This window comes from Grampus griseus, assembly GCF_964374135.1.
Source record: "Grampus griseus genome assembly, chromosome: 10".
Taxonomy (NCBI): domain Eukaryota; kingdom Metazoa; phylum Chordata; class Mammalia; order Artiodactyla; family Delphinidae; genus Grampus; species Grampus griseus.
Genome location: NC_139004.1, coordinates 28,632,986 through 28,657,662, shown reverse-complemented (window position 1 = coordinate 28,657,662; position 24,677 = coordinate 28,632,986). Strand labels below are relative to the sequence as shown.

Genomic DNA, 24,677 nt, shown 5'->3' with positions numbered 1-24,677 from the left:
AAGATGCAGATCCGTGGCACAGCAATCAGTGTTCCTGAGTAGCTATGTGCTCCCCCGAATTTCCTGGCCTCCCTGGTAGCTAGACGGGACTGATTTCCGATAAATGGGAATTTGAATGGAAGTGGCCTAGGACATTTATGAGTCAGTATGTCTCTCCATTCCTTCCTTTCCTTCATTCAACAAACTTAGAAGCCACATGTGTGTCTCCAGATGGAGGAAGTCTGGATCCTTCATCACTGAGCAGAAAAGAGCCTCTGCCAGTTTACATGGCCTTTTATGAACAAGAAATAAACCTTTGTTGTATTAACCCATTGAAATCTCCAGGTTAAGTTGTTTTCCATTATGACAGTGCAACAGGGCCGATTCTGAGTAACATCAGATCTGCAGTCATTCAGTCAATGGGTACTTACTAAGCAAATGCTACACACCCTCTGCTATGTCAACAACTGTGGTAAATACCGGAGAATTTGACATAATCCCTGCTCTAAAAGAGCTTACAATAAGGATTCAGAAACAAGACTCACATCTATAATACAGGAAGAAAGCAAATGACAGGGACATTTCCAAATTCTTAGATGATATGGTACAAATTCTCAGGGCAACAGGAATTCGGAGAGAAAGATTTCAGAGGAGACAGGGCTATAGAAAGGTCAGCTCTTATCACACAGGCTAAAAATCCAGATAGGTAGCTGGGAAAACTGTCCCTGGAGCTCTAAGGTTCTTGGTTATTTGTAGAGTGAGTCTGGCATTTCCTTATTCCATATCTATTTTTAGGGGGGTGGAGGGAATCAGAAAAAGCATGTACAGTTTAACTCCTTAGATCATTTATAATACTGGTTGACTTCATTTTATCTTATTTCACTATTATTTTCAATTTTATTATAATGTTAATACATGACTTCAAAATTCAACCATGACAATAAAGTAAATTAAAAAATGGAGCTGTCTCTGCACTAATAATCCCTTGCCAACAGATGTTTTTCCAGATGCGGTTCCATGCGTGAATACATGTACACATACACAATACAGACAAACATATACACCCATACATATAAACATACATACATATATAGTTTTAAAGTTTGTTTATAAAACGTCATACAATATATTCAACTTCCATTTTTAATTTGAAAATATATTGTAAATATCTTTTCATATGAGTACCTAGCACTATAATTTGTCTTTTTATTTAAAAATGGCACCTAGGAGTTGCTAAAAAAAAGTTTGCTCACTAAATAGATGATAATATTGCTAACATTTGAACACTTACTAAGTGCCAAGTATTTTGCACAGTTTCTGGCACATGGTCCCTTACTCAATCATCACCAAAACAATCTGTCAGGGAAGTTTAATTATCCCCATTCTATTGATGAGGAAACTGAGGCCAGAAAAGTTTAACTGACTTGTTCTAATCACAAAGCTAACAAGTGCCGGAGGTAGGGCTTAAGCCCAGATTGCCTGAATGCCAGCTTTTACCCACCACATGGCATCTTGGTATAATGTCAAATTCTGTTCACTCTAAAACCAAAATCTTCTAAAGTTAATGAACAGAACAGTTATTTTAATGATGCTAAACTGGTCGGAGCTGGATTGAGAGATTACTTAACGAAGAATTAGAAATTGTTCTCCAAAGAGATGAGACTCTGTCTCGTTGTTCTTGCCCTAATTTTTATTGGAGCAACATGCCAAGATGCTTGGAAACTTCAGAGTACTGTGTATGAATCCCGAGACATAGCTAAGTTTCCCAAATAAGCAATAGAAGAAGTTGCACTGAAGCCAGGCTGGATCCTCACAAGCCTCCACTGCTACCCCTGTTACAATGTCACCACTTGGATTTTCATCAAGTAACATCATCCACAGAAAGTATTTACCACTCCTGGTGCTTACAGCCCAGGCTGAATAAGGGGAGTGTCGTTCAGCCCATTGGAAGATCACGAGGGATGAAGAGGTGAAAAAGAGAACACAAAGTGAAACACATAAGGAATCAACAGTGATTTTTAGGAACCCTGCTCTAACCCCAAGAAGGCTCACTTGCCCGTAGCAACTTGGGTATTCATCACATCTTCCCTGTCAATAACCTCAGGAAGAATTAGAGACAGCCAATGGCTAGCAGGGCTTCCCCGAGTCCTCCAAGCAGGACTGGAGTGCTCTGCCCTCCCCATGATTCCTACCAGACCAGTGCCAGGGCCATCACCTTTTGTCCTTATGGTGGAACCGGCAGAGTTAAGGCCAGGTGAAATGGCTCGCGCCAGTTCCCTGCCTGACCTCAGGCAGGCTGCAAGGCTCTTGCAGAACCTTTGAACACGCTGACTCCTGAGACCCATTGCAGACTTTCTGATGCAGAATCTTCAGAAGGCAGGTCCAGGCATCTATATGTTAGCTCCCTATGGGCTCTGGTATAGCCAGTACCAGGAGGCAGTGTTTGGAAGTGTCTGCAATGGAACAGTAAGAGTACTGTTTGCTGAGTTTTTTTCATCACCCTATATATGTGATATCTGACCTCATTCCCAGAGTAATAATTCTCCAAATAATTCAATGACTGGCTGCCTCATTCATGCATTTGCTCACGAATCCATTTACTCAATTTTAAGAGTGACTATGTGTCAGTCACTATGTTTCAGATTAAAAGATTTCAAAAATAGATGTGATTTTTGTCTTTAAAATCCCTAGCAGGGAAAGCGATTGTCGAACGGTCATAATGAGGAATAATAGCAGAATAACTGAGGCAGAAGAACGGGTAAGTGACCTGGAAGACAGAATAGTGGAATTCACTGCCATGGAACAGAATAAAGAAAAAAGAATGAAAAGAAATGAAGCCAGCCTAAGAGACCTCTGGGACAACATTAAATGCACCAACATTCGCATGATGGGGTCCCAGAAAGAGAAGTGAGAGAGGAAGGACCCAAGAAAATATTTGAAGAGATTATAGTCGAAAACTTCCCTAACATGGGAAAGAAAATAGCCACCCAAGTCCAGGAAGTGCAGAGAGTCCCAGGATAAACCCAAGGAGAAACACGCCCAGACACATGGTAATTAAATTGACAAAAATTAAAGACAAAGAAAAAATATTAAAAGCAACAGGGGAAAAACGACAAATAACATACAAGGGAACTCCCATAAGGTTAACAGCTGATTTCTCAGCAGAAACTCTACAAGCCAGAAGGGGGTGGCACGATATATTTAAAGTGATGAAGGGGAAGAACCTACAACCAAGATTACTCTACTGGGCAAGGATCTCATTCAGATTTGACAGAGAAATCAAAAGCTTTACAGACAAGCAAAAGCTACAAGAATTCAGCACCAGCAAACCAGCTCTACAACAAATGCTAAAGGAACTTCTCTAAGTGGGAAACACAAGAGAAGAAGAGGACCTACAAAAACAAACCCAAAACAATTAAGAAAGTGGGAATAGGAACATGCATATTGATAATTACCTTAAATGTGAATGGATTAAATTCTCAACCAAAAGACACAGACTGGCTGAATGGATACAAAAACAAGACCCTTATATATGCTGTCTACAAGAGACCCACTTCAGACCTAGGGACACATGCAGACTGAAAGTGAGGGGATGGAAAAATATATTCCATGCAAGTGGAAATCAAAAGAAAGCTGGAGTAGCAATACTCATATCAGATAAAATAGGCTTTAGAACAAAGAATGTTATAAGAGACAAGGAAGGACACTACATAATGATCAATGATCAGGGGATCAATTCAAGAAGAAGATGTAACAACTATAAATATATATACACCCAACATAGAAGCACGTCAATACATAAGGCAAATGCTAATAGCTATAAAAGAGGAAATTGTCAGTAACACAACAATAGTGGGGGACTTTAACACTTCACTTACACCACTGGACAGATTATCCAGACAGAAAATTAATAAGGAAACACAAGCTTTAAATGACACAATAGACCAGATATAGTTGATATTTATAGGGCATTCCATCCGAAAACAGCAGATTGCACTTTCTTCTCAAGTGCACATGGAACATTCTCCAGGATAGATCACATCTTGGGTCACAACTCAAGCCTCGGTAAACTTGAGAAAATTGAAATCATATCCAGCTGCTTTTCTGACCACAACGTTATGAGATTAGAAATCCATTACAGTGAAAAAAAAACGTAAAAAACAAACACATGGAGGCTAAACAATACGTTCCTAAATAACCAAGAGATCATTGAAGAAATCAAAGAGGAAGTCAAAAAATACCTAGAGACAAATGACGATGAAAACACGATGATCCAAAACCTATGGGATGCAGCAAACCCAGTTCTAAGAGGGAAGTTTATAGCAATACAAGCCTACCTCAAGAAACAAGAAAAATCTCAGATAAACAATCTAACTTTACACCTAAAGGTTCTTTGAGAAGATAAACAAAATTGATAAACCTTTAGTCAGACTCATCAGGAAAAAGAGGGAGAGGACTCAAATCAATAAAATTAGAAATGAAAAAGAAGTTACAACAGACACATCAGGAATACAAAGCATCCTAAGAGACTACTACAAGCAACTCTATGCCAATAAAATGGACAACCTGGAAGAAATGGACAAATTCTTAGAAAGCTATAACCTTCCAAAACTGAACCAGGAAGAAATAGAATATATGAACAGACCAATCACAAGTAATGAAATTGAAACTGTGATTAAAAACCTTCTAACAAACAAAAGTCCAGGACCAGAGGGCTTCACAGGTGAATTCTGTCAAACATTAAGAGAAGAGCTAACAGCCATGTTCTCAAACTCTTCCAAAAAATTGCAGAGTCAGGAGCACTCTCAAACTTGTTGTACAAGGCCACCATCACCCTGATACCAAAACCAGACAAAGATACCACAAAAAAAGAAAATTACAGACCAATATCAGTGATGAATATAGATGCAAAAATCCTCAACAAAATACTAGCAAATGGAATCCAACAACACATTAAAATGATCATACACCATGATCAAGTGGGATTAACCCTGGGATGCAAGGATTCTTCAATATAGGCAAATCAATCAATGTGATACACCATATTAACAAACTGAAGAATGAAAGACATATGATCATCTCAATAGATGCAGAAAAAGCTTTTGACAAAATTCAACACCTGTTTATGATAAAAACTCTCCAGAAAGTGGGCACAGAGGGAACCTACCTCAACATAATAAAGACCATATAGGACAAACCCACAGCAAACATCATTCTTAATGGTGAAAAACTGAAAGGATTTCCTCTAAGATCAGGAACAAGACAAGGATGTCCACTCTCACCACTATTATTCAACATAGTTTTGGAAGTCCTAGCCACAGCAATCAGAGAAGAAAAAGAAATAAAAGGAATACAAATTGGAAAAGAACAAGTAAAACTGCCACTGTTTGCAGACGACATGATACTAAACATACAGAATCCTAAAGAGGACACCAGAACACTACTAGAGCTAATCAATGAATTTGGTAAAGTAGCAGGATACAAAATTAATGCACAGAAATCTCTTGCATTCCTATACACTAACAATGAAAGATCAGAAAGAGAAATTAAGGAAACAATCCCACTCACCAATGCAACAAAAAAATAAAATACCTAGGAATAAACCTACCTAAGGAGGTAAAAGACCTGTACTCAGAAAACTATAAGGCACTGATGAAAGAAATCAAAGATGATACAAACAGATGGAGAGATATACCATGTTCTTGGATTGGAAGAATCAGTCTTGTCAAAATGACTATACTACCCAAAGCAATCTACAGATTCAATGCAATCCCTATCAAATTACCAATGGCATTTTTTACAGAAGTAGAACAAAAAATATTAAAATTTGTATGGAGACACAAAAGACCCCGTATAGCCAAAGCAGTCTTGAGGGAAAAACGTGGAGCTGGAGAAATCAGACTCCCTGACTTCAGACTATACTACAAAGCCACAGTAATCAAGGCAATATGGTGTGGCACAAAAACAGAAATATAGATCAATGGAACAGGATAGAAAGCCAGAGATAAACCCACACACCTATGGTCAACTAATCTATGACAAAGGAAGCAAGCATATACGATGGAGAAAATACAGTCTCTTCAATAAGTGGTGCTGGGAAAACTGGATAGCTACGTGCAAAAGAATGAAATTAGAACACTCCCTAACACCATACACAAAAATAAACTCAGACTGGATCAAAGACCTAAATCTAAGACCGGACACTATAAAACTCTTAGAGGAAAACATAGATAGAACACTCTTTGACATAAATGACAGCAAGATCTCTTTTGACCCACCTCCTACAGTAATGGAAATAAAAACAAAAATAAACAAATGGGACCTAATGAAACTTAAAAGCTTTTGCCCAGCAAAGGAAACTATAAACAAGACAAAAAGACAACCCTCAGAATGGGAGAAAATATCTGCAAACGAATCAATGGACAAAGGCTTAATCTCCAAAATATATAAACAGCTCATGCAGCTCAATATTAAAAAAACAAACAACTCAATCAAAAAATGGGCAGAAGTCCTAAATAGACATTTCTCCAAAGAAGACATACAGATGGCCAAGAGGCACATGAAAAGCTGCTCAACATCACTAATTATTAGAGAAATGCAAATCAAAACTACAATGAGGTATCACCTCACACCAGTTAGAATGGGCATCATCAGAAAATCTACAAAGAACAGTTGCTGGAGAGGGTGTAGAGAAAAGGGAACCCTCTTGCACTGTTGGTGGGAATGTAAATTGATACAGTCACTATGGAGAACAGCATGGAGGTTCCTTAAAAAACTCAAAATGAATTACCATATGTCCCAGCAATCCCACTACCGGGCATACACACAGAGAAAACCATAATTCAAAAAGACACATGCACCCCAGTGTTCATTGCCACACTATTTATAATAGCCAGGTCATGGAAGCAACCTAAATGTCTATCGACCGACGAATGGACAAAGGAGATGTGGTACATGTATATACGATGGTATATTACTCAGCCATAAAAAGGAACGAAATTGGGTCATCTGTAGAGACATGGATGGACCTAGAGACTGTCATACAGAGTGAAGTAAGTCAGAAAGAGAAAAACAAATATCGTATATTAACGCATATATGTGGAATCTAGAAAAACGGTACAGATGAACTGGTTTGCAAGGCAGCAATAGAGACAGAGATGTAGAGAACAAATGTATGGACACCAAGGGGGGAAAGTGGGGGTGGGGGTGGGATGAATTGGGAGATTGGAATTGACATATATACATTAATATGTATAACAGATAAGAAGAACCTGCTGTATAAAAAATAAATAAATTAAATTAAATTAAAAAAAAAAAAGAAAGCCATCCCCTTCCCCTTCCTATGGACCAGGCCAATACTTAATGCTCGGATCCCTGAGTTCAGTGTTAGCCCAAGATGAGGTTCCAGGCCTTTGTAACTGTCAACACTTTGAAGGGGTGCATTTCCCGGCTCCTACTCATAGACTAACCTCCTGGCTCAGCATTCTTATTGGGGTCAAAGGTAATTTGTTCAATACTGATTTGTTAACAGAAATCCCTCTCGAACCTGAACACGTAAGTCCCTCAAGGGCTCCCAGCCCCCTTATGAGCCCACACAGCTCTCCCTCCTCCTTCCTCCCATTTCCGCAGCCACCTCGGAAGCCAGAGGTCTGAATGAAAGCCTGACCTTTTCGTTTTTAGAGCTAGAAAGGTCTATGAGAGGCTCCAGGTGATGACGGGGAAGAGAATGTTCTCTGCTTTCTGGTTCTGTTTGGCTTTTTAAAAACAAGCCTCCCGCAGACTCAGGGTAGCGCAGCCGAGATCTTATCTGGGCTGCAGCCTGGAGCTCTGGGACATGGGGAGTAAGTGATCGGAGCAGAGAGGGACGGCTTTGTCATTCAGATCATACAGCAGCTTCTCAGAACTGGGCTCCGGAAGAAGTTTGGGAGAACTGGGCTCGAATTCCATCACCCTCCCCGCAAAGATCCCAGAGCTGTTCGGAGGGCGGCAGGGAAGGCGAGCCCAGCTCCGGCTTGGAGGTGGGTGCGGGCGGGGTGCCAGCCCTCCAACCCCCATCCTCCCCCATCCTCCCATCCCCATCCTTTCAGCCCCCAACCTCCCAGCCCCCCAGCCGGCGGCAACCCCCGGCTCCCACCCGCCCCGGGGTACCTCCTCACCCGGGCACCGCGATGAGCTGCTCGCGGGAACCGGGACCGGGCGCGCCGACCCCTTCTGCTGCTTGCTCGCTGCCAGTACCGCGGGCTCTGTCGCCCGCTGTCACCGGGTCACCGTGGCCGCGGGGCGGCGGGCGAGGGGCTGCGCGCTGGCTTCGCGCTCCTTCTGCCCCGCGCCGTCCGGTCGCCCCGACTCTGACCTCCCCCGGCGCCGCAGGAGGAGGGAAGGGGTGGAGCTGAGGCCACCGTCCTCCCACCAGCAGAGGCGCTGGGACGCGGGCGAGCTCGGCGCACACAGCACCCTCCCAGGACTGGCGGTCTGCAATCTGGACCCGCGGGTTAACTTAACCCCCTTCCCCCCCGGGACCGACCCACGCGTGCAGAGAGCGGGTGCTGCGCCCCCAGTTCCTGTTCTCAGACTCTATTCCGATCAGATCTCTCCCAGTTCCATTCACCCCCCCCCCATCGCGCCGACCTTGCTCGTTTCACTAAATTCCCGGTTACTCTGTTTCCATCTGCAATCCGCAATGCCTTGCGCAGTCCGCTTTCCGTTTTATAGCACACTGGAACTAGAAATTATGTGGACTATGCTCCGGCTTGGAAGGCCTGCCACTGAGTTAGTTTCATTTCTCCGTGGAAATACAGTGAAGGGCAATCAGGAAGGGCTTTTATGACTTGGGGGGAAATGGTGTGAAAAGGGGCCATCTGATAGCTCAGCTTAACCCAGTTCTTTGCGGTTTCGCTGAAATTCCTTCCTTCATTTTCCAATGCTTTCTCCTCAATCCAACTTTCTAATTTTAAGATATTCATTTAAAGCTTCAGTTAGAGACTCAGAGAAAGTAGCTTGACATTCATGGGTGGAGTTAATGTTTTATGTTTTTAACTAGTGATTTTTGGCTTTTTGGCGAGGTTGACAGGACTGTAGATGAAATTTATTTTATTTTTATTTGGAGGACTCCAGATTAAGAAGGCATGGATTATAGCTCCTTTCTCACACTTGTTAGTGATGTCACTTTGGGCAAGTTCTTTATCCTTTCTGCTTCTCAGCTTCCTCAAGGGTAAAACGGAGATAATCAAAGTACATTAGTCAGAGGCACCTTGTGAGAACGAAATGCAAATGTATGTGAAATGCTTAGGACAGAGCATACACAGTGCTGTCTAATAGTATTATCTTTAAAGAAGCAGTGACTTATTTAAACCTGACAATAGGTGAACATTTAAACTATCTCAGCCTAATGACAATTTCCTGTGCTTCCTGGGATAACCGCCTATGAAACAAATTGCCCCAGAATATTAATCTAAAAGTGTACATGATACACTACGTAAGCGGTCTCTAAGGACCTCCTCCCTTTAACCTTAAGACAGGATGAAGATTCAGAAGACACAATCAGAAAATCCATCATCACACCTAAAAAGGTGGTGGGCTTTGAAAGCAGGTCTTGAAGGCAAGTAGGAAATATTTTCTTTCTTTCTTTCCATGTCAACTCTGTGCTTCCTCCCATTGTAATCAGATTACTCTCTCTGAGGAGGTCAGACTGGTTGGCATTTAGCAGGTTAATGTCCTGAGAAGGTCCCCAGTGTAGGGTTGCCAGATTTAGCAAATGAAATACAGGACATCCAGTTAAATTTGAATTTCAGACAAATGACAAAAAGGTTTTAGTATAAGAAGGTTCCATACAATATTTGGAACCTATTCATACTCAAAATTATGTGTTGTTTATTTGAAATTCAAATTTAACTGGGCTTCCTGTAACTTTCCTGGCAACCCCAGTCCAGTGAAATGAATAAAGAATGGGCCTCACATTCCAAAGGATGGCAAGTCAACGTAGACATACAGGTTATAAGGTGGATCTGATATGGGTTTTGTTTTTGTTTTGATGTAGTGAAAAAAATAAGGTACTTGTGTTTATAAATTGATTCTTTGTTGAGCTGTTTCTTATCTCTTAATTCTTACTCCCATTTCCCATCAATATAGAAGTGCTTCTTTACTCCTTAACATGAAAAAAACTGATGACTCTGTCCTCAATCAAGATTTTGGAATAAATAGTAATAATGTGCTCCATAGTCTTTTCAAATAGTGTTTATTGAGGGCAAACTGTATGTTAGGTACCGTTTCAAGGATGACTACCCCTGGAGGCTAAGGAAATCACACCATAGCAAGTGAGCCCTTGTAGGTAAATACAAGGACTGTGGGGTTTCTGAGAAGTGAGTTATTAATTCTCCTTGGAAGGGATGGAAGTGAAAGGCATTCTCACTGCACAGGATCCAAGGAAAAGAGGCTCCAAGCCAGATGAGCCGAGGAGGGAAGCCCCAGGGTGACGGTCTGGAAACTAACCCATCCTGATTAAAGTAATGAAGCTGGAAGAAACAATGGGATTCAATAAAACTAAAAGTATGATTGGGAACTTGGAAACCCTCGAGGCCCTTAGAAGGTAACAGAATGCAAAAGAAAAAATTAGAAGATTAAATTACTTAAATTTAAAATTAAAGACAATTAAAGTTAAAACTAGAAACTCCAAGAGGGAAAATATCCAGGAAAGACATGATGTAAGTGTGATATAATTTAAAATGGATTGATTTTGAGCTATTGGGTGGAGACACTATTAAACCTGAAACTAAAAATATATTTCTCTGAACGGACCAGAGAAGAAAGTATGATCAGAGTATTCCACTAGACGATCGAAAACAACATTCACTAGTCTAACAGTGCAAACGTGCTTACTGGTTTTCAACTCTTAGAAACACCTTTTAAACAAGCCAAAGAAAAATGAACTATGATTATACAGGAGAATGTAAATATGATTGATTTTTAAAATGTAGAAGTACCTATAGGTAAGTAGGTAGAAGGAGGTAGAAGTGAGGCCTACTAGGATGGAGAAAAGGTTGAGTTACTAAGGGTCTCATTTTGGAAAATGATGAGAGTCAAAAGAGATAATATCCATAGTTAGTAGAACAAAAAGTAAACGTCTGGATGCACAGTGACTTTGCAGAGCAGAGATGTAGTGGAGGGCCTGAGTAGAGAGATGTAACTCTATTAGGAGGGTTAGAGAAGAGAAAAGATAGGACCAGGATGGTTGTGAGCTAAATGCTCACTCTCCTAGTAGAAATTAGATAGACAGTGCTTAGGATGATACACCAAGAAATAATAATATAGCATACTATTTTGCAAACATGGAGATCACCAGATATCTAAAAAGGAAAATCATTAAGGGTGATTACCTTTGGGGAATTGGGCTGGGGTTGGGGTGAGTTGAGGTGGGAGACTCTGGCTTCTCTCTTTTAGCACCTGAGTACTATTTAACTATTTGGGATATGGGCATGATTACATTGATTCAATATTTAAAATTTTTGAATAGGAACTTGTGAAAAGGAAGGCTTCACCAAGACAGAGGCTTTCAAGAATGAGTAGGAGTTCATCTAGAAGGAAGAGGAAGGCATCCCATAGAATGTGGGACTGCATGAGCCAAGGCACCGGAGCCTAGAAGTGGAGGATACACCTTGGTGATGTCCAGTCCTCTACTGTGACAAGGGCATCAGATATATAGACAGGCTGGAGCAGAAGGTAAGGTGAAAAGGTGAGCTGGAACTACTAAAAGAGTCTTCTCAGTAATGCAATGGAGTTCGGACTGTAAGCTCCTTGAGGATAGGAACCATGGCATTTTTATTCCCCTGTGTCCAATACAGAGCCTGGCCCACAGTAGTTGCCCAATAGATGTTTTCTGAATGAATAAGAAATATTTGGGGGCAATGAGGAACCATCAGAGTTTTTAAGCAGAGCAGTAGCAGTACTTATTTTTAGAAGATGGCTTTGAACTGAAAAAAGATAAGTTGAGATTGGAGAAACCAAAAGCAGGGGATGAATTAGGAGACTATTATGTGAAAGCTGATATAAAACAGGATAGTGACAGTGGGGACTGAGACTGGAAGATCTCCTTGAGAGATATGAACAAGGCAGAAATGGCCATGAGGGATAAAGCAGAGGGATGAGTCCAAAATGGCCGTGAGATTTCCAGCTGGGGAAACCAGGTAGATGATGGAGCCATTGATTGACACAGGAAATTAGGGAAAAGGAACAGGTTGTAGAAGTGGGATCATGAACACCATTCTGTGCATATCGAGTTTGAAAGACCCAAGGATGATGTTTATAAATTGTGGGTCTTGAACCACTGATGGCTTATGAAATCTACTTGGTGAGTGGGTACAAATATTTTTTAATGAAATGGAACATGACAACTTTTAAAGTGCATCACATGTGGCAAAGTTTAGTGCTGTTTCATCGAATTTGGTTTCCATAGCATATATATGTAACTGACATAAAACCTCTTTTCTGCAGTATGTCAAAAAAATAGTTTGAGACCCTTTGCCCTTGGGTACCAAGTGGTGTGTGAAGTCAACTTATCCCTGCTCGAGAGAGCCACTGTGCACATTTTCCAGCTCTCTCTGCAGTGACTTCATGTGGGTGGCTTGAATTCAGCAAATACTCCAAAATGTGATTTTTCTCCCCTCTAGTGAGCCAGCACACTGAGTGGTTAGTTATACAGGTCTGAGCCTCAATATAGAGACCTGGGCAGAAGTCATTTATTTAGAGATAAAAATACTGAGAGCGCATGGAATTGATATGGAGTGTTTTTAGACAGGGTAGTGGTAGAAAAAATTCTAAAGAACAGTCGCATTCATGGAAGGTATGAGGAAGAGGAGGTCGTGAATGAAATTGTGAGGTTGGTCAAAGTGAGGATAGAAAATGGGAGAGAGGAGCTTTACGGAAGTCAAGAGAGAAAGGAGTTTAAAAGATATGATCGACACTGTTGATTAAATAGAATTGACTAAAGCAAGGGCTGTGGGATTTCCCAATCAGGAAGGCATCGGTGACACCTAAGACCAGTTTGAGTATAACAGAGGGGTTAAGGCAGGGAGTCAGTGAGGAATAAAGGGTACAAAGACAATATGTGTCGACTACTTTTAAGACATTTTATGGAAAAGAAAAGACATGTGGCTATAGTTTGAGTGAAAGAAAGCACGAGGAGAGTGAAAACCTGGGGAATGGCAATGAGAACTGCCTGAGGATGTTTGAATCTTTCTGGGCCCCATGGTGGCTGGAATCCACTCCTTAGTCATGGATTCAGTCTGTCTGGTGATGTGCTTTCCCTGGCGATGTTTGCCAGTCCAGGAACTAAACAACAGAAGAGGGCTATCTGGGCTTGGAAACTGGGAGAGCAGACTGGCCAGAGGCAGTGAAAAATGAGGGAATTGTTGTTAATGGAAAAAGAATTTTTAGATGGAAATCCAAACAAAATAAAGGAGAAAAATATAGAATACGAGGGTTCCGCCATAACCCCAACCTCATTAGGTAATTATTTAACAACTTAGTACATGTCTTCCAGATATTTTTCCAGAGGTAAATGTGGTAATTAAGAGGCCTGAGTCAGACAGACCTGGGCTCAAATCCAGTTCTACCTTTACTAGCTCTAAGGCCCTGGGCAATTTACACAGACTTTAAACCCCTCAGTTTCCTAAGCTGTGAAATAGAAATAATAATATCATCTATATCACGAGGGCTCAGTGAGTATTAAAAGAGATAATGCATGTAAATTGCCTAGAACAGTATTTGGCAAGCAGAACGAGCACCTGATATATAGATATGTACCTGTATATCTATACATCAATACACACATATGTATATATACACATACACCTATGGGAAAGAGATTTCATGTCCATATTACTATACGACACACATATATACTCACACAGCTATGGGAAAGAGACTTCATATCTATATGACTATACATATACGTAACATGAATAACCAGGAAGAACTGAAAAATATTGGTGATTTGAGTGGGTTGGAGGAAACTACCCTGAGTCAGCGTGATGGAAGTCGGGTAGAAGGTCATGATCGAGAATGGAATCTGAAACACAAGACCTCAGAGGTGAAGCACTTCCAGAGGACGGCAGGTCCCAGATGGCCATGCCTCTAAGTTTCAAAAGTGGAGAAGGGATGAAGAATCTTTTATTCAGTATTTTAGCCAATTCCAAAAGTCATCACCCAATGCCAGGCTTAGGCTTCATTCCTCCTTGGCAGGCCTTAATGCCTTCTGTAGACTTGGTTTACTTATGACTTGGAACTGTGGCTGTCACAAGCGGCTTGTTTGTATTCATTCAGTAATTGGACTCTAAGATCTGGCTTGCCAAACCAGTCTCCAGGACATTTTTCTTTGCCTGAGTCATTGATAGCACTGCTACTAACCCCAATCAAGATGTAGGAGGCTTTGTGCGAAGTCCAAGGCACCTGGTGGCACTGTGATTCACAGTTACCTGGCTCCTTTATTCGGTTGCCAAGTTATTTGATTCTACACTCACAGTGTCATCCATATCTTCCTTCCCATTCCTACTGTTACCACAGCTAATCAAGGTCCTTAAAAGCTCTGCCCTTGACAATTACAAAATGTTTCTTTTGTTTGTGTGAGTTATAAGTGCTCATTCAACTAATCTAACTACAAAGTATATTCTTTTAAGCTTTTCCCCATATAAACAAGCACATACATATAAACTAAATTATTGGTCACTTTTGTAATATTCTATTTTTTTTTGAATTTTTGAACTTTATTTTATTTTTTTTTACAGCAGGTTCTTATTAATCATCAATTTTATGCACATCAGTGTATACATGTCGTGTCAATCCCAATCTCCCAATTCATCACACCCCATCCCCACCCCCTGCTGCTCTCCCCCCTTGGTGTCCATACATTTGTTCTCTACATCTGTGTCTCAATTTCTGCCCTGCAAACTGGTTCATCTGTACCATTTTTCTAGGTTCCACATATATACATTAATATACGATATTTGTTTTTCTCTTTCTGACTTACTTCACTCTGTATGACAGTCTCTAGATCCTTCCACGTCTCAACAAATGACCCAATTTCATTCCTTTTTATGGCTGAGTAATATTCCATTGTATATATATACCACATCTTCTTTATCCATTCATCTGTCGATGGGCATTTAGGTTGCTTCCATGACCTGGCTATTGTAAATAGTGCTGCAATGAACATTGGGGTGCATGTGTCTTTTTGAATTATGGTTTTCTACGGGTATATGCCCAGTAGTGGGATTGCTGGACCATATGGTAATTCTATTTTTAGATTTTTGAGGAACCTCCATACTGTTTTCCATAGTGGCTGTATCAATTTACATTCCCACCAACAGTGCAAGAGGGTTCCTTTTTCTCCACACCCTCTCCAGCATTTTTTGTTTGTAGATTTTCTGATGATGCCCATTCTAACTGGTGTGAGGTGATACCTCACTGTAGTTTTGATTTGCATTTCTCTAAAAATTAGCAATATTGAGCACCTTTTCATGTGCCTCTTGGCCATCTGTAGGTCCTCTTTGGAGAAATGTCTATTTAGGTCTGCCCATTTTTTAATTGGGTTGTTTGTTTTTTTAATATGGAGCTGCATGAGCTGTTTATATATTTTGGAGATTAAGCCTTTGTCCATTGATTTGTTTGCAAATATTTTCTCCCATTCTGAGGGTTGTCTTTTCATCTTGTTAATGGTTTCCTTTGCTGGGCAAAAGCTTTTAAGTTTCATTAGGTCCCATGTTTTTATTTTTGTTTTTATTTCCATTACTCTAGGAGGTGGATCAAAAGAGATCTTGCTGTGATTTATGTCAAAGAGCGTTCTTCCTGTTTTCCTCTAAGAGCTTTATAGTGTCCGATCTTACATCTAGGTCTCTAATCCATTATGAGTTTATTTTTGTGTATGGTGTTAGGGAGTGTTCTAATTTCATTCTTTTGCATGTAGCTATCCAGTTTTCCCAGCACCACTTATGAAGAGACTGTCTTTTCTCCATTATATATCCTTGCCTCCTTTGTCATAGATTAGTTGACCATATGTGCGTGGGTTTATCTCTGGGCTTTCCATCTTGTTCAATTGATCTATATTTCTGTTTTTGTGCCATACCATATTGTCTTGATTACTGTAGCTTTGTAGTATAGTCTGAAGTCAGGGAGTCTGATTCCTCCAGTGCTGCTTTTTCCCCTCAAGACTGCTTTGGCTATACGGGGTCTTTTGTGTCTCCATACAAATTTTAAGATTTTTTGTTCTACTTCTGTAAAAAATGCCATTGGTAATTTGATAGGGATTGCATTGAATCTATAGATTGCTTTGGGTAGTATAGTCATTTTCACAATATTGATTCTCCCAATCCAAGAACATGGTATATCTCTCCTTCTGTTGGTATCATCTTTAATTTCTTTCATCAGTGTCTTATAGTTTTCTGCATACAGGTCTTTTGTCTCCTTAGGTAGGTTTATTCCTAGGTATTTTATTCTTTTTGTTGCAATGGTAAATGGGAGTGTTTCCTTAATTACTCTTTCAGATTTTTCATTATTAGTGTATAGGAATGTAAGAGATTTCTGTGCATTAATTTTGTATCCTGAAACTTTACCAGATTCATTGATTAGCTCTAGTAGTTTTCTGGTGGCATCTTTAGGATTCTCTATGTATAGTCTCATGTCATCTGCAAACAGTGACAGTTTTACCTGTTCTTTTCCAATTTGTATTCCTTTTATTTCTTTTTCTTCTCTGATTGCCGTGGCTAGGACTTCCAAAACTGTGTTGAATAATAGTGGTGAGAGTGCACATCCTTGTCTTGTTCCTGATCTTAGAGGAAATGCTTTCAGTTTTTCACCATTAAGAATGATGTTTGCTGTGGGTTTGTCCTATATGGCCTTTATTAGGCTGAGGTAGGTTCCCTCTATGCCCACTTTCTGGAGAGTTTCTATCATAAATTGGTGTTGAATTTTGTCAAAAGCTTTTTCTGCATCTACTGAGATGATCATATGGTTTTTCTTCTTCAATTTGTTAATCTGGTGTATCACATTGATTGATTTGCGTTTATTGAGGAATCTTTGCATCCTTGGGTTAAATCCTACTTGATCATGGTGTATGATCCTTTTAATGTGTTCTTGGATTCTGTTTGCTAGTATTTTGTTGAGGATTTTTGCATCTATATTCATCACTGATATTGGTCTGTAACTTTATTTTTTTTACAGTATCTTTGTCTGGTTTTGGTATCAGGGTGATGGTGGCCTCATAGAATGTGTTTGGGAGTGTTCCTTCCTCTGCAATTTTTTGGAAGAGTTTGAGAAGGATCGGTGTTAGCTCTTCTCTAAATGTTTGATAGAATTCACCTGTGAAGCCCTCTGGTCCTGGACTTTTGTTTGTTGGAAGGTTTTTAATCACAGTTTCAATTTCATTACTTGTGATTGGTCTGTTCATATTTTCTATTTCTTCCTGGTTCAGTTTTGGAAGGTTATAGCTTTCTAAGAATTTGTCCATTTCTTCCAGGTTGTCCATTTTATTGGCATAGAGTTGCTTGTAGTAGTCTCTTAGGATGCTTTGTATTCCTGTGGTGTCTGTTGTAACTTCTTTTTCATTTCTAATTTTATTGATTTGAACCCTCTCCCTCTTTTTCTTGATGAGTCTGGCTAATGGTTTATCAATTTTGTTTATCTTCTCAAAGAACCAGCTTTTACTTTTATTGATCTTTGCTATTGTTTTCTTTGTTTCTATTTCACTTATTTCTGCTCTAATCTTTATGATTTCTTTCCTGCTGCTAACTTTGGGTTTTGTTTGTTCTTCTTTCTCTAGTTCCCTTAGGTGTAAGATTAGATTGTTTATTTGATATTTTTCTTGTTTCTTGAGGTAGGTTTGTATAACTATAAACTTCCCTCTTAGAACTGCTTTTACTGCATCCCATAGGTTTTGGATTGTCGTGTTTTCATTGTCATTTGTCTCTAGGTATTTGTTGATTTCCTCTTTGATTTCTTCAGTGATCTCTTGGTTATTTAGGAACGTATTGTTTAGCCTCCACGTGTTTGTGTTTTTTATGTTTCTTTCCTTGTAATTCATTTCTAATCTCATAGCATTGTGGTCAGAAAACATGCTTGATATGATTTCAATTTTCTTAAATTTACTGAGGCTTGATTTGTGACCCAAGATGTGATCTATCCTGGAGAATGCTCCATCCGCACTTGAAAAGAAAGTGTAATCTGCTGTGTTTGGATGGAATGTCCTATAAATATCAATTAAATCTATCTGGTCTATTGTGTCATTTAAAGCTGTGTTTCCTTATTAATTTTCTGTTTGCATGATCTGTCCATTGGTGTAAGTGAGGTGTTAAAGTTCCCCACTATCATTGTGTTACTGTCAATTTCCTTTTTTATAGCTGTTAGCATTTGCCTTATGGATTGAGGTGCTCCTATGCTGGGTATATATATATATATATATATATATATATATTTTTTTTTTTTTTTTTTTTTTTTTGGTACACGGGCCTCTCACTGTTGTGGCCTGTCTTCGCGTACCACAGGAAAAAAAAACACACGTTTACGAAGTCATGTAATCAGGGGTCAGAATTTAATATAAATAATTCTTACTGCTTTAATTTCTTTACTAAAATTAGCCTTAAAACAAAAAGAAAAACTCTGTGTGTGTGGTGGTGAAGAATACCTTGACTGCTAGGTGTTTGGTGTCATTGCCTCGCTTTACGCTAAGGCACCAGTGGTTTTCTACATCTTTGTTTTTGAACCATCAGACCAATTATCAGCACAGGGAACAGGACCAATCACATTTTTTTTTTGCCATACGCGGGCCTTTCACTGTTGTGGCCCCTCCCGTTGCAGAGCACAGGCTCCGGACGCGCAGGCTCAGCGGCCATGGCTCACAGGCCCAGCCGCTCTGCAGCACGTGGGATCCTCCCTGATCGGGGCACGAACCTGTGTCCCCTGCATCAGCAGGCGGACTGTCAACCACTCTGCCACCAGGGAAACCCCCACATTTTAATATTATAATGAAAATAGCTTTGACCTCATAGATCCCTCAAAAGGGTCCAGGGAATTCTAAATGTCTATAAACTGTAGTTTGAGAACTGTTGGCTTGTGTCTTAATGTTGTAAACAATTTTTAGCCATTTTATTTGTATGTTTTCATCTTGTCCATCTCCTGAATTGATGTAGCGATAATATTTAATTTCCATGGGGCACCTGCTCTGTATCCAGTATAAACTGCTCACATGGACTGTCCTTGTATTCTCAAAAGACCCTGGCTAATTATACCCATTCTTTTTTTTTTTTTTTTTTTTTTTTTTTTGCCGTACGCGGGCCTCTCACTGTTGTGGCCTCTCCCGTTGCGGAGCACAGGCTCCAGACGCGCAGGCTCAGTGGCCATGGCTCACGGGCCCAGCCGCTCCGCGGCATGCGGTATCTTCCCGGACCGGGGCACGAACCTGTGTCCCCTGCATGGGCAGGCGGACTCTCAACCACTGCGCCACCAGGGAAGCCCATTATACCCATTCTTTAGATGAGAACGGTAAGGCACAGAATTACTGAGAGTCACACTGCTAGCACTTTTGAGTAGGAGTGGGAAGTAGTACTGGGAAGCGGTTTGAGGCCAATTAGCCAATGTCAGCCCATGAGCTTAGCGTATAATCCTATGGGCAGAAAGGAACCATTGATAGTTTTTGGACAGGGGATTGGCAAGCACTAACCACAGTAGCTAAGATCCAAATACACACTCAGCAGGGCATACACATGAAGCAACCCTGGATGCAAAGGTATGAGGTAAGAAAGAAAGTAAACCCTCAGGAACCCTATGGCATCACTCCCTAGGAATAAAGTATTGCAGAGAATTTCCTAAGTGGCATGCTTTTCCCACAGTTGTTTTTTTGGTCATGGAATTGACCAAACTGTCCGACATGACAAAACTCCACCAAGCTGTAGCTGCTGGGGACTACAATTCAGTGAAAAAGATTTTGAAGAAAAGTTTCTGTGGCCCAGACTACAAGGAAGTGGACTGGAACGACCGAACCCCACTTCCCTGGGCTGCGATCAAGGGTGAGTAGGCAATGCCTATGCAGATCCATCCCTTCGAGACCACTGTTCATGAGGTTCCCCGTTGGTAGTCGGTGTGGGGTAGTAGAAAGGACATTTCTTGGGAGTCAGATGAATGAATGGGGGCCATTACAATCCTAGCACCTCCACTTATTAGTTGTAGCACCTTAGGCAGGTTATTTAACATCTCCAGGCCTTAGTCTATCCATCTGTATGATGAGAGCAGTAATGCTGCCTTGGAATCTCGTGGTGAGGATTCAGTAAGATAGCGAATGTGCGCTGCCTAGCAAGTAGTGACTCTCAATTAATGTTAGCCTTCTGCCCTCTTGAGGGCAGACGGGAACTTTGTCCTGTTCATGGCTGGGACACGCCAAACAAGGCTCAGTTATAGAACTGGAGGAGGATCGCGGCAAAAACTCAGCCAAAGGGCTTGTCAAGACCTTCAGCCATAGAACACCACTGAAGAATGTTAGGGAAGTATTACAGTCAACTTTGCTTTTTAAAAATCTGTTTTGACTCCCATATGGCGAATGGGTTGGTGGGAAGCAAGCCTGGCTGCAGAGAAATCAGTTGGGAGAATTTTCCAGTACAAAGCGATGGGAGCTATGCTAAAGCACCTGTCAGTGAACATTTGCTATACGCTGGGCTGTGTACGTTACGCCTGTGATTCTTTTTTTTTTTTTTTTTTTTTTTTTTTTTTGCAGTACGCGGGCCTCTCCCGCTGCAGAGCACAGGCTCCGGACGCGCAGGCTTAGCGGCCATGGCCCACGGGCCCACCCGCTCCGCGGAACGTGGGATCTTCCCGCACCGGGGCACGAACCCGCGTTCCCTGCATCGGTAGGTGGACTCTCAACCACTGCGCCACCAGGGAAGCCCCGCCTGTGATTCTTTTGTGCTTCACAAGAACTCAGTAAGGTAAGTGAATATATCCTTAATTGGCAAATGAGGAAACTGAACCTCGGATGTTTGTGTCTCATCTGGGATGCCATGGTTAGCAAGCGGTATTTATTGTCAGGTATAAACCCACATCTCTCTGACGAGAAAACCTGTGCTCTTAATCTGTGCTAGCTTTCATGTAAGTGGGACTTGATGTATTTTTTATTGAGATGTCATTGACATACAACATAGTATCAGTTTTAGGTATATAGCATAATGATTCAATTTTTGTATATATTGTGAAATACCACAGTAAGTCTAGTTAACATCTGCCACCATACATAGTTACAAATTGTTTTCCTTGTGATAACTGTTAAGATCTACTCTCCTAGCAACTTTCAAATATGCAATACAGTATTATTAGCAATAGTCACCATGCTGTACGTTACATTCTCATGACATTTATTTTATAACTAGAAGTTTGTACCTTTTGTACCTTCACCCATCTTGCGCCCACCCACAGCAGCCACGAATCTGTTCTCTGTATCTATGAGCTCCGTTTTTTGTTTTCAGATTCTAGGTATAGTGAGATCCTATGATATTCGTCTTTCTCTGTCTGACTTATTTCACTTAGGATAATGCCCTCAAAGTGCGTCCACGTCGTTGCCAAGTATTTGGTTTTGCAGTCGGCATGGAGATTGCCGAAAGCAGAGTGAGCCTTAGGGGTGTTAGCACAGGTCAGGGTAGAGTGACTTGGAAGAAAAAGCAAGATTTCTGGGCAGGGTCTGCAAGAATGGACAGGAGAGGAGGAGAGAACTGGTTTACATAAATAACACTAACACGAGATAGAAAGTGACAAGGTCAAAAGAGCAGGTCAGAGGAGGGAGGCTTTGTGGTCTGAATACGGAGAGGTCACTTGCAGCTTGTTGGGGGCACAAAGGCTGAGCGACAAGCAGGTTTGCTGTCCTCTGAATGAATTGTGCTTTTTATCATGCTTTGCGCTTACAATACTGTTTGCCCTGCCTGTATGATCATTTATCCTCTCAAATTTCATTTGTCCTCATACTGGCTCAAACCTTATCTCCGTGAATGGGCTTTCACCAGTGTCCTTAAGCAAGTCACATACTCACCTTTGGCCTCATATACAAAACAGTGTTTTTGTATGCTTCCCATCGTCCGTGTGTGTATGATGATCGATTCATCTATTTCTCCATCTATCACCTGTTCTAAGATTCTGTAGCTATCATCTAACTATTCTTTACATAAATCCATCTATACATACAATACGTACGTGATTATAATTTTTATTTTCTTCCCTACCTGTTTCTGTACTATAAATTTTTCTACAATGAACAGACATAGCTTTTACAATTAGGAAAAAATGCAATTAAAAAATAAATGAAGGAAAACAGCCTCCCCATAATACGCAGGTTGCTCTGTTGATGTGAGCACTTTAAAAATGAGTAGGGGGGCTTAGTTGTGCAGCCACTGTCATTAAAACTGACAAGCACTTCAAACTAAGTGCTTGTCTTTGATTCTATGGACATCCCACCCGGGCACCCTGTTTTTCTCCACCTCCGAGTAGTTTCTTTAGTGTCTGAGACCTCCCTAAGTGTACACTTGGAAATGCTTGAACTTGGCCGCCTTTCTCCTCGACTGGATGGCGGAGGTGCCCAGGCCTCATGCAGAGGGCAGAGGAGACGCCCCTCTGCAGGCCGGGCAGGCTGTCCAGTCCACGGGCATTGGGGGTTGAGAGCTGGTTCCCCTCTCCTAGGGCTGAGCCCCAGTGCCAGGACCACCGCCAGGCCACCAAGCAGAAGGGGCTGCAGCTTGATCAGCGGGATGAAGACTGGGATGCCAAGAAGAGGGAGTTGGAGCTGTCTCTTCCTTCCTCAAAGCAAAACACTAATAAGAAAAAGAATAAGACTCGAGGCCCCACCAGGCTCAGCAATACCAAGGACAGGAGAGTGTGAGAAGGCTGGCATCCCAGGAACTGGAGCTGGGCTTTCTGGCAGGAGACTTTCCTTGGCACCAGACTAGGTGTTGTTTGGTGTGTGTTGTCCTGACATGATTTTACTCCTAGATCATTAATTACCCACATGGCTTCTACCGATAGCTCCTGACTTGTTGTTCAGTCTGGAATTCTGGCCTGGGGACTCTCTACATGGGCTGTCTCCTCCTTGCCCATACCTGCTGTCCCTAAGTACTACCAAGAGGGGACAAACGTCAGCTGTTTGCATTTTTGTCACCAGTGATTTGCACTGTCAGCATCTCCTGAACCCCTATATGCAATTATAGCATTTCAGGGGCAAAGAAAAATCTTCTCCTAAGGAAACTTGGTTGTTTCGATGAAAAAAAAAAAGTATTGTAACAACAAAACCTCAGAAATTTCCAACATTCTCAGGTCAGTTAATCTATGAAAAAGAAATTATTTGTTGTCACATAGACCAAGCAAAGAGGTGAAGAGATGTAGCTCTGAGTTTCCAGCTATTTTTCTTTTTTTTTTGCTTGGGGTAGAAGCCCACAGTCTCAGCAGGGCCATTTTTACCAATGATCCTTTCTACACAGGAGAAACAATTTGGACAATAGACTAGCTCAGTGAGAAATAAAAACCTTAATTTTATTCCACTTAATAATGAGAGCTAGCATAAAATAATGGAACATGTAATTACAACTCTACTTGGTCAACTGTATATTTTAGGAAATCTAAAAACAGATCAGATATTTCCAATGAAAATATTGTATCCAAATTGAGATATGCTATAAACATAAAATGCATATCATATTTTGAAGACTTAGGACAAAAATGTAAAATAGCTCGTTAATAATATTGATTACATATTGAAATGATAATATTTTAGATATTGGGTTAAATAAAATATATTACTAACATGAATTCTACCTTTTTCCTTTCAGTTTTTTAAAAAAATGTGGCTAGTAGAGTTTTTAAAATTATATAGGTGGCTTGCTTTTTCCCCCCATCAGACAGCACTACAGTAGAAACCAGACAATAGTTAGAGCCTCTACCAGGCAGCTGGCCTAGTGTACTTGAAGTGGCACTTTCTAGGCTTCCTAATTTTTCTGCCTAAATCAATGTGTTTAGGCGCCAAACATCATCTTAGTTACACACTCCTCAATGCTTATGTTAATACAGGTCATGTTTAGTTGAATTTTCTGAAATAAACAAATGCTTGAGCATCTTATAGGAAAGCAGTATAGGTGTGGAGGGTGCCTTGTCTAGCGTTTATCCATCCCGAGCATCAATTTCCTTTCTCTAGTCCCTGCAATTCACAGGGATGGTTCCTGCTTGCCATCCTTCAATCAGTCCTCAACCAGTGGCAACAACTCCAGCTGGACCAATAAACATCTTCTCCTGGGAGTATGAAGGGGGAGCCCCTGGGCCCGCTGATTCTGGGGGATGAGGCTAAACTCAGGGGACGTGGGGATCTCCGACTTCTTTCCTGACTCACCCTCACACACACATTGCCCTTGACCTCTGTGCAGAGTTTCCATCCTCTCTGCAAGTTCACACTTCTCCCCCACCATGAGCACAGCCCATGCAGAGGCTTGTGGGCCAAGGGAGAAGGGAAAGGGGAAAGGGGGAGCTGGAAGGAGGGAGAGGAGGGAGGGGGAGGGGTGGCAGTGTGTGGAAAAGGGCCCAGGCTGCACCACTGAGCCTCCCACCTTGGCAAAAAAAAAAAAAAAGGTCCTTTAGTTTTCCCCTTCGTCACTCATATTGAGCCTTGTCTTCTCATGGGGCCCCCTCACTGATGGCCC

At 41.2% G+C, this 24,677-nt stretch overlaps 2 protein-coding genes across 5 annotated transcripts in view; one reads left to right on the top strand and one right to left on the bottom strand.

The window, feature by feature from the left end:
• Nucleotides 1-8,623, bottom strand: part of PLA2G7 (phospholipase A2 group VII) — a 34,400-nt gene extending 25,777 nt beyond the window's left edge. For 2 of the 4 annotated variants that reach the window (XM_082663197.1, XM_082663200.1), the window contains exon 1: nucleotides 8,136-8,265. The gene's annotated coding sequence lies outside the window, so the exon portion shown is untranslated. Of the gene's footprint in view, nucleotides 1-8,135; nucleotides 8,278-8,607 lie in introns of those variants that run through there. The other 2 variants (XM_082663199.1, XM_082663198.1) reach the window with 2 other exon arrangements.
• Nucleotides 8,624-19,864: 11,241 nt separating this feature from the next.
• Nucleotides 19,865-22,873, top strand: ANKRD66 (ankyrin repeat domain 66; the record flags this gene model as incomplete). The annotated part of the gene is made up of 3 exons (XM_082663484.1): nucleotides 19,865-20,027; nucleotides 21,474-21,480; nucleotides 22,675-22,873. The coding sequence occupies 3 exons, from the start codon at nucleotides 19,865-19,867 to the stop codon at nucleotides 22,871-22,873; spliced, it is 369 nt and encodes a 122-aa protein (XP_082519610.1).
• Between the last annotated feature and the right edge of the window lie 1,804 nt (nucleotides 22,874-24,677).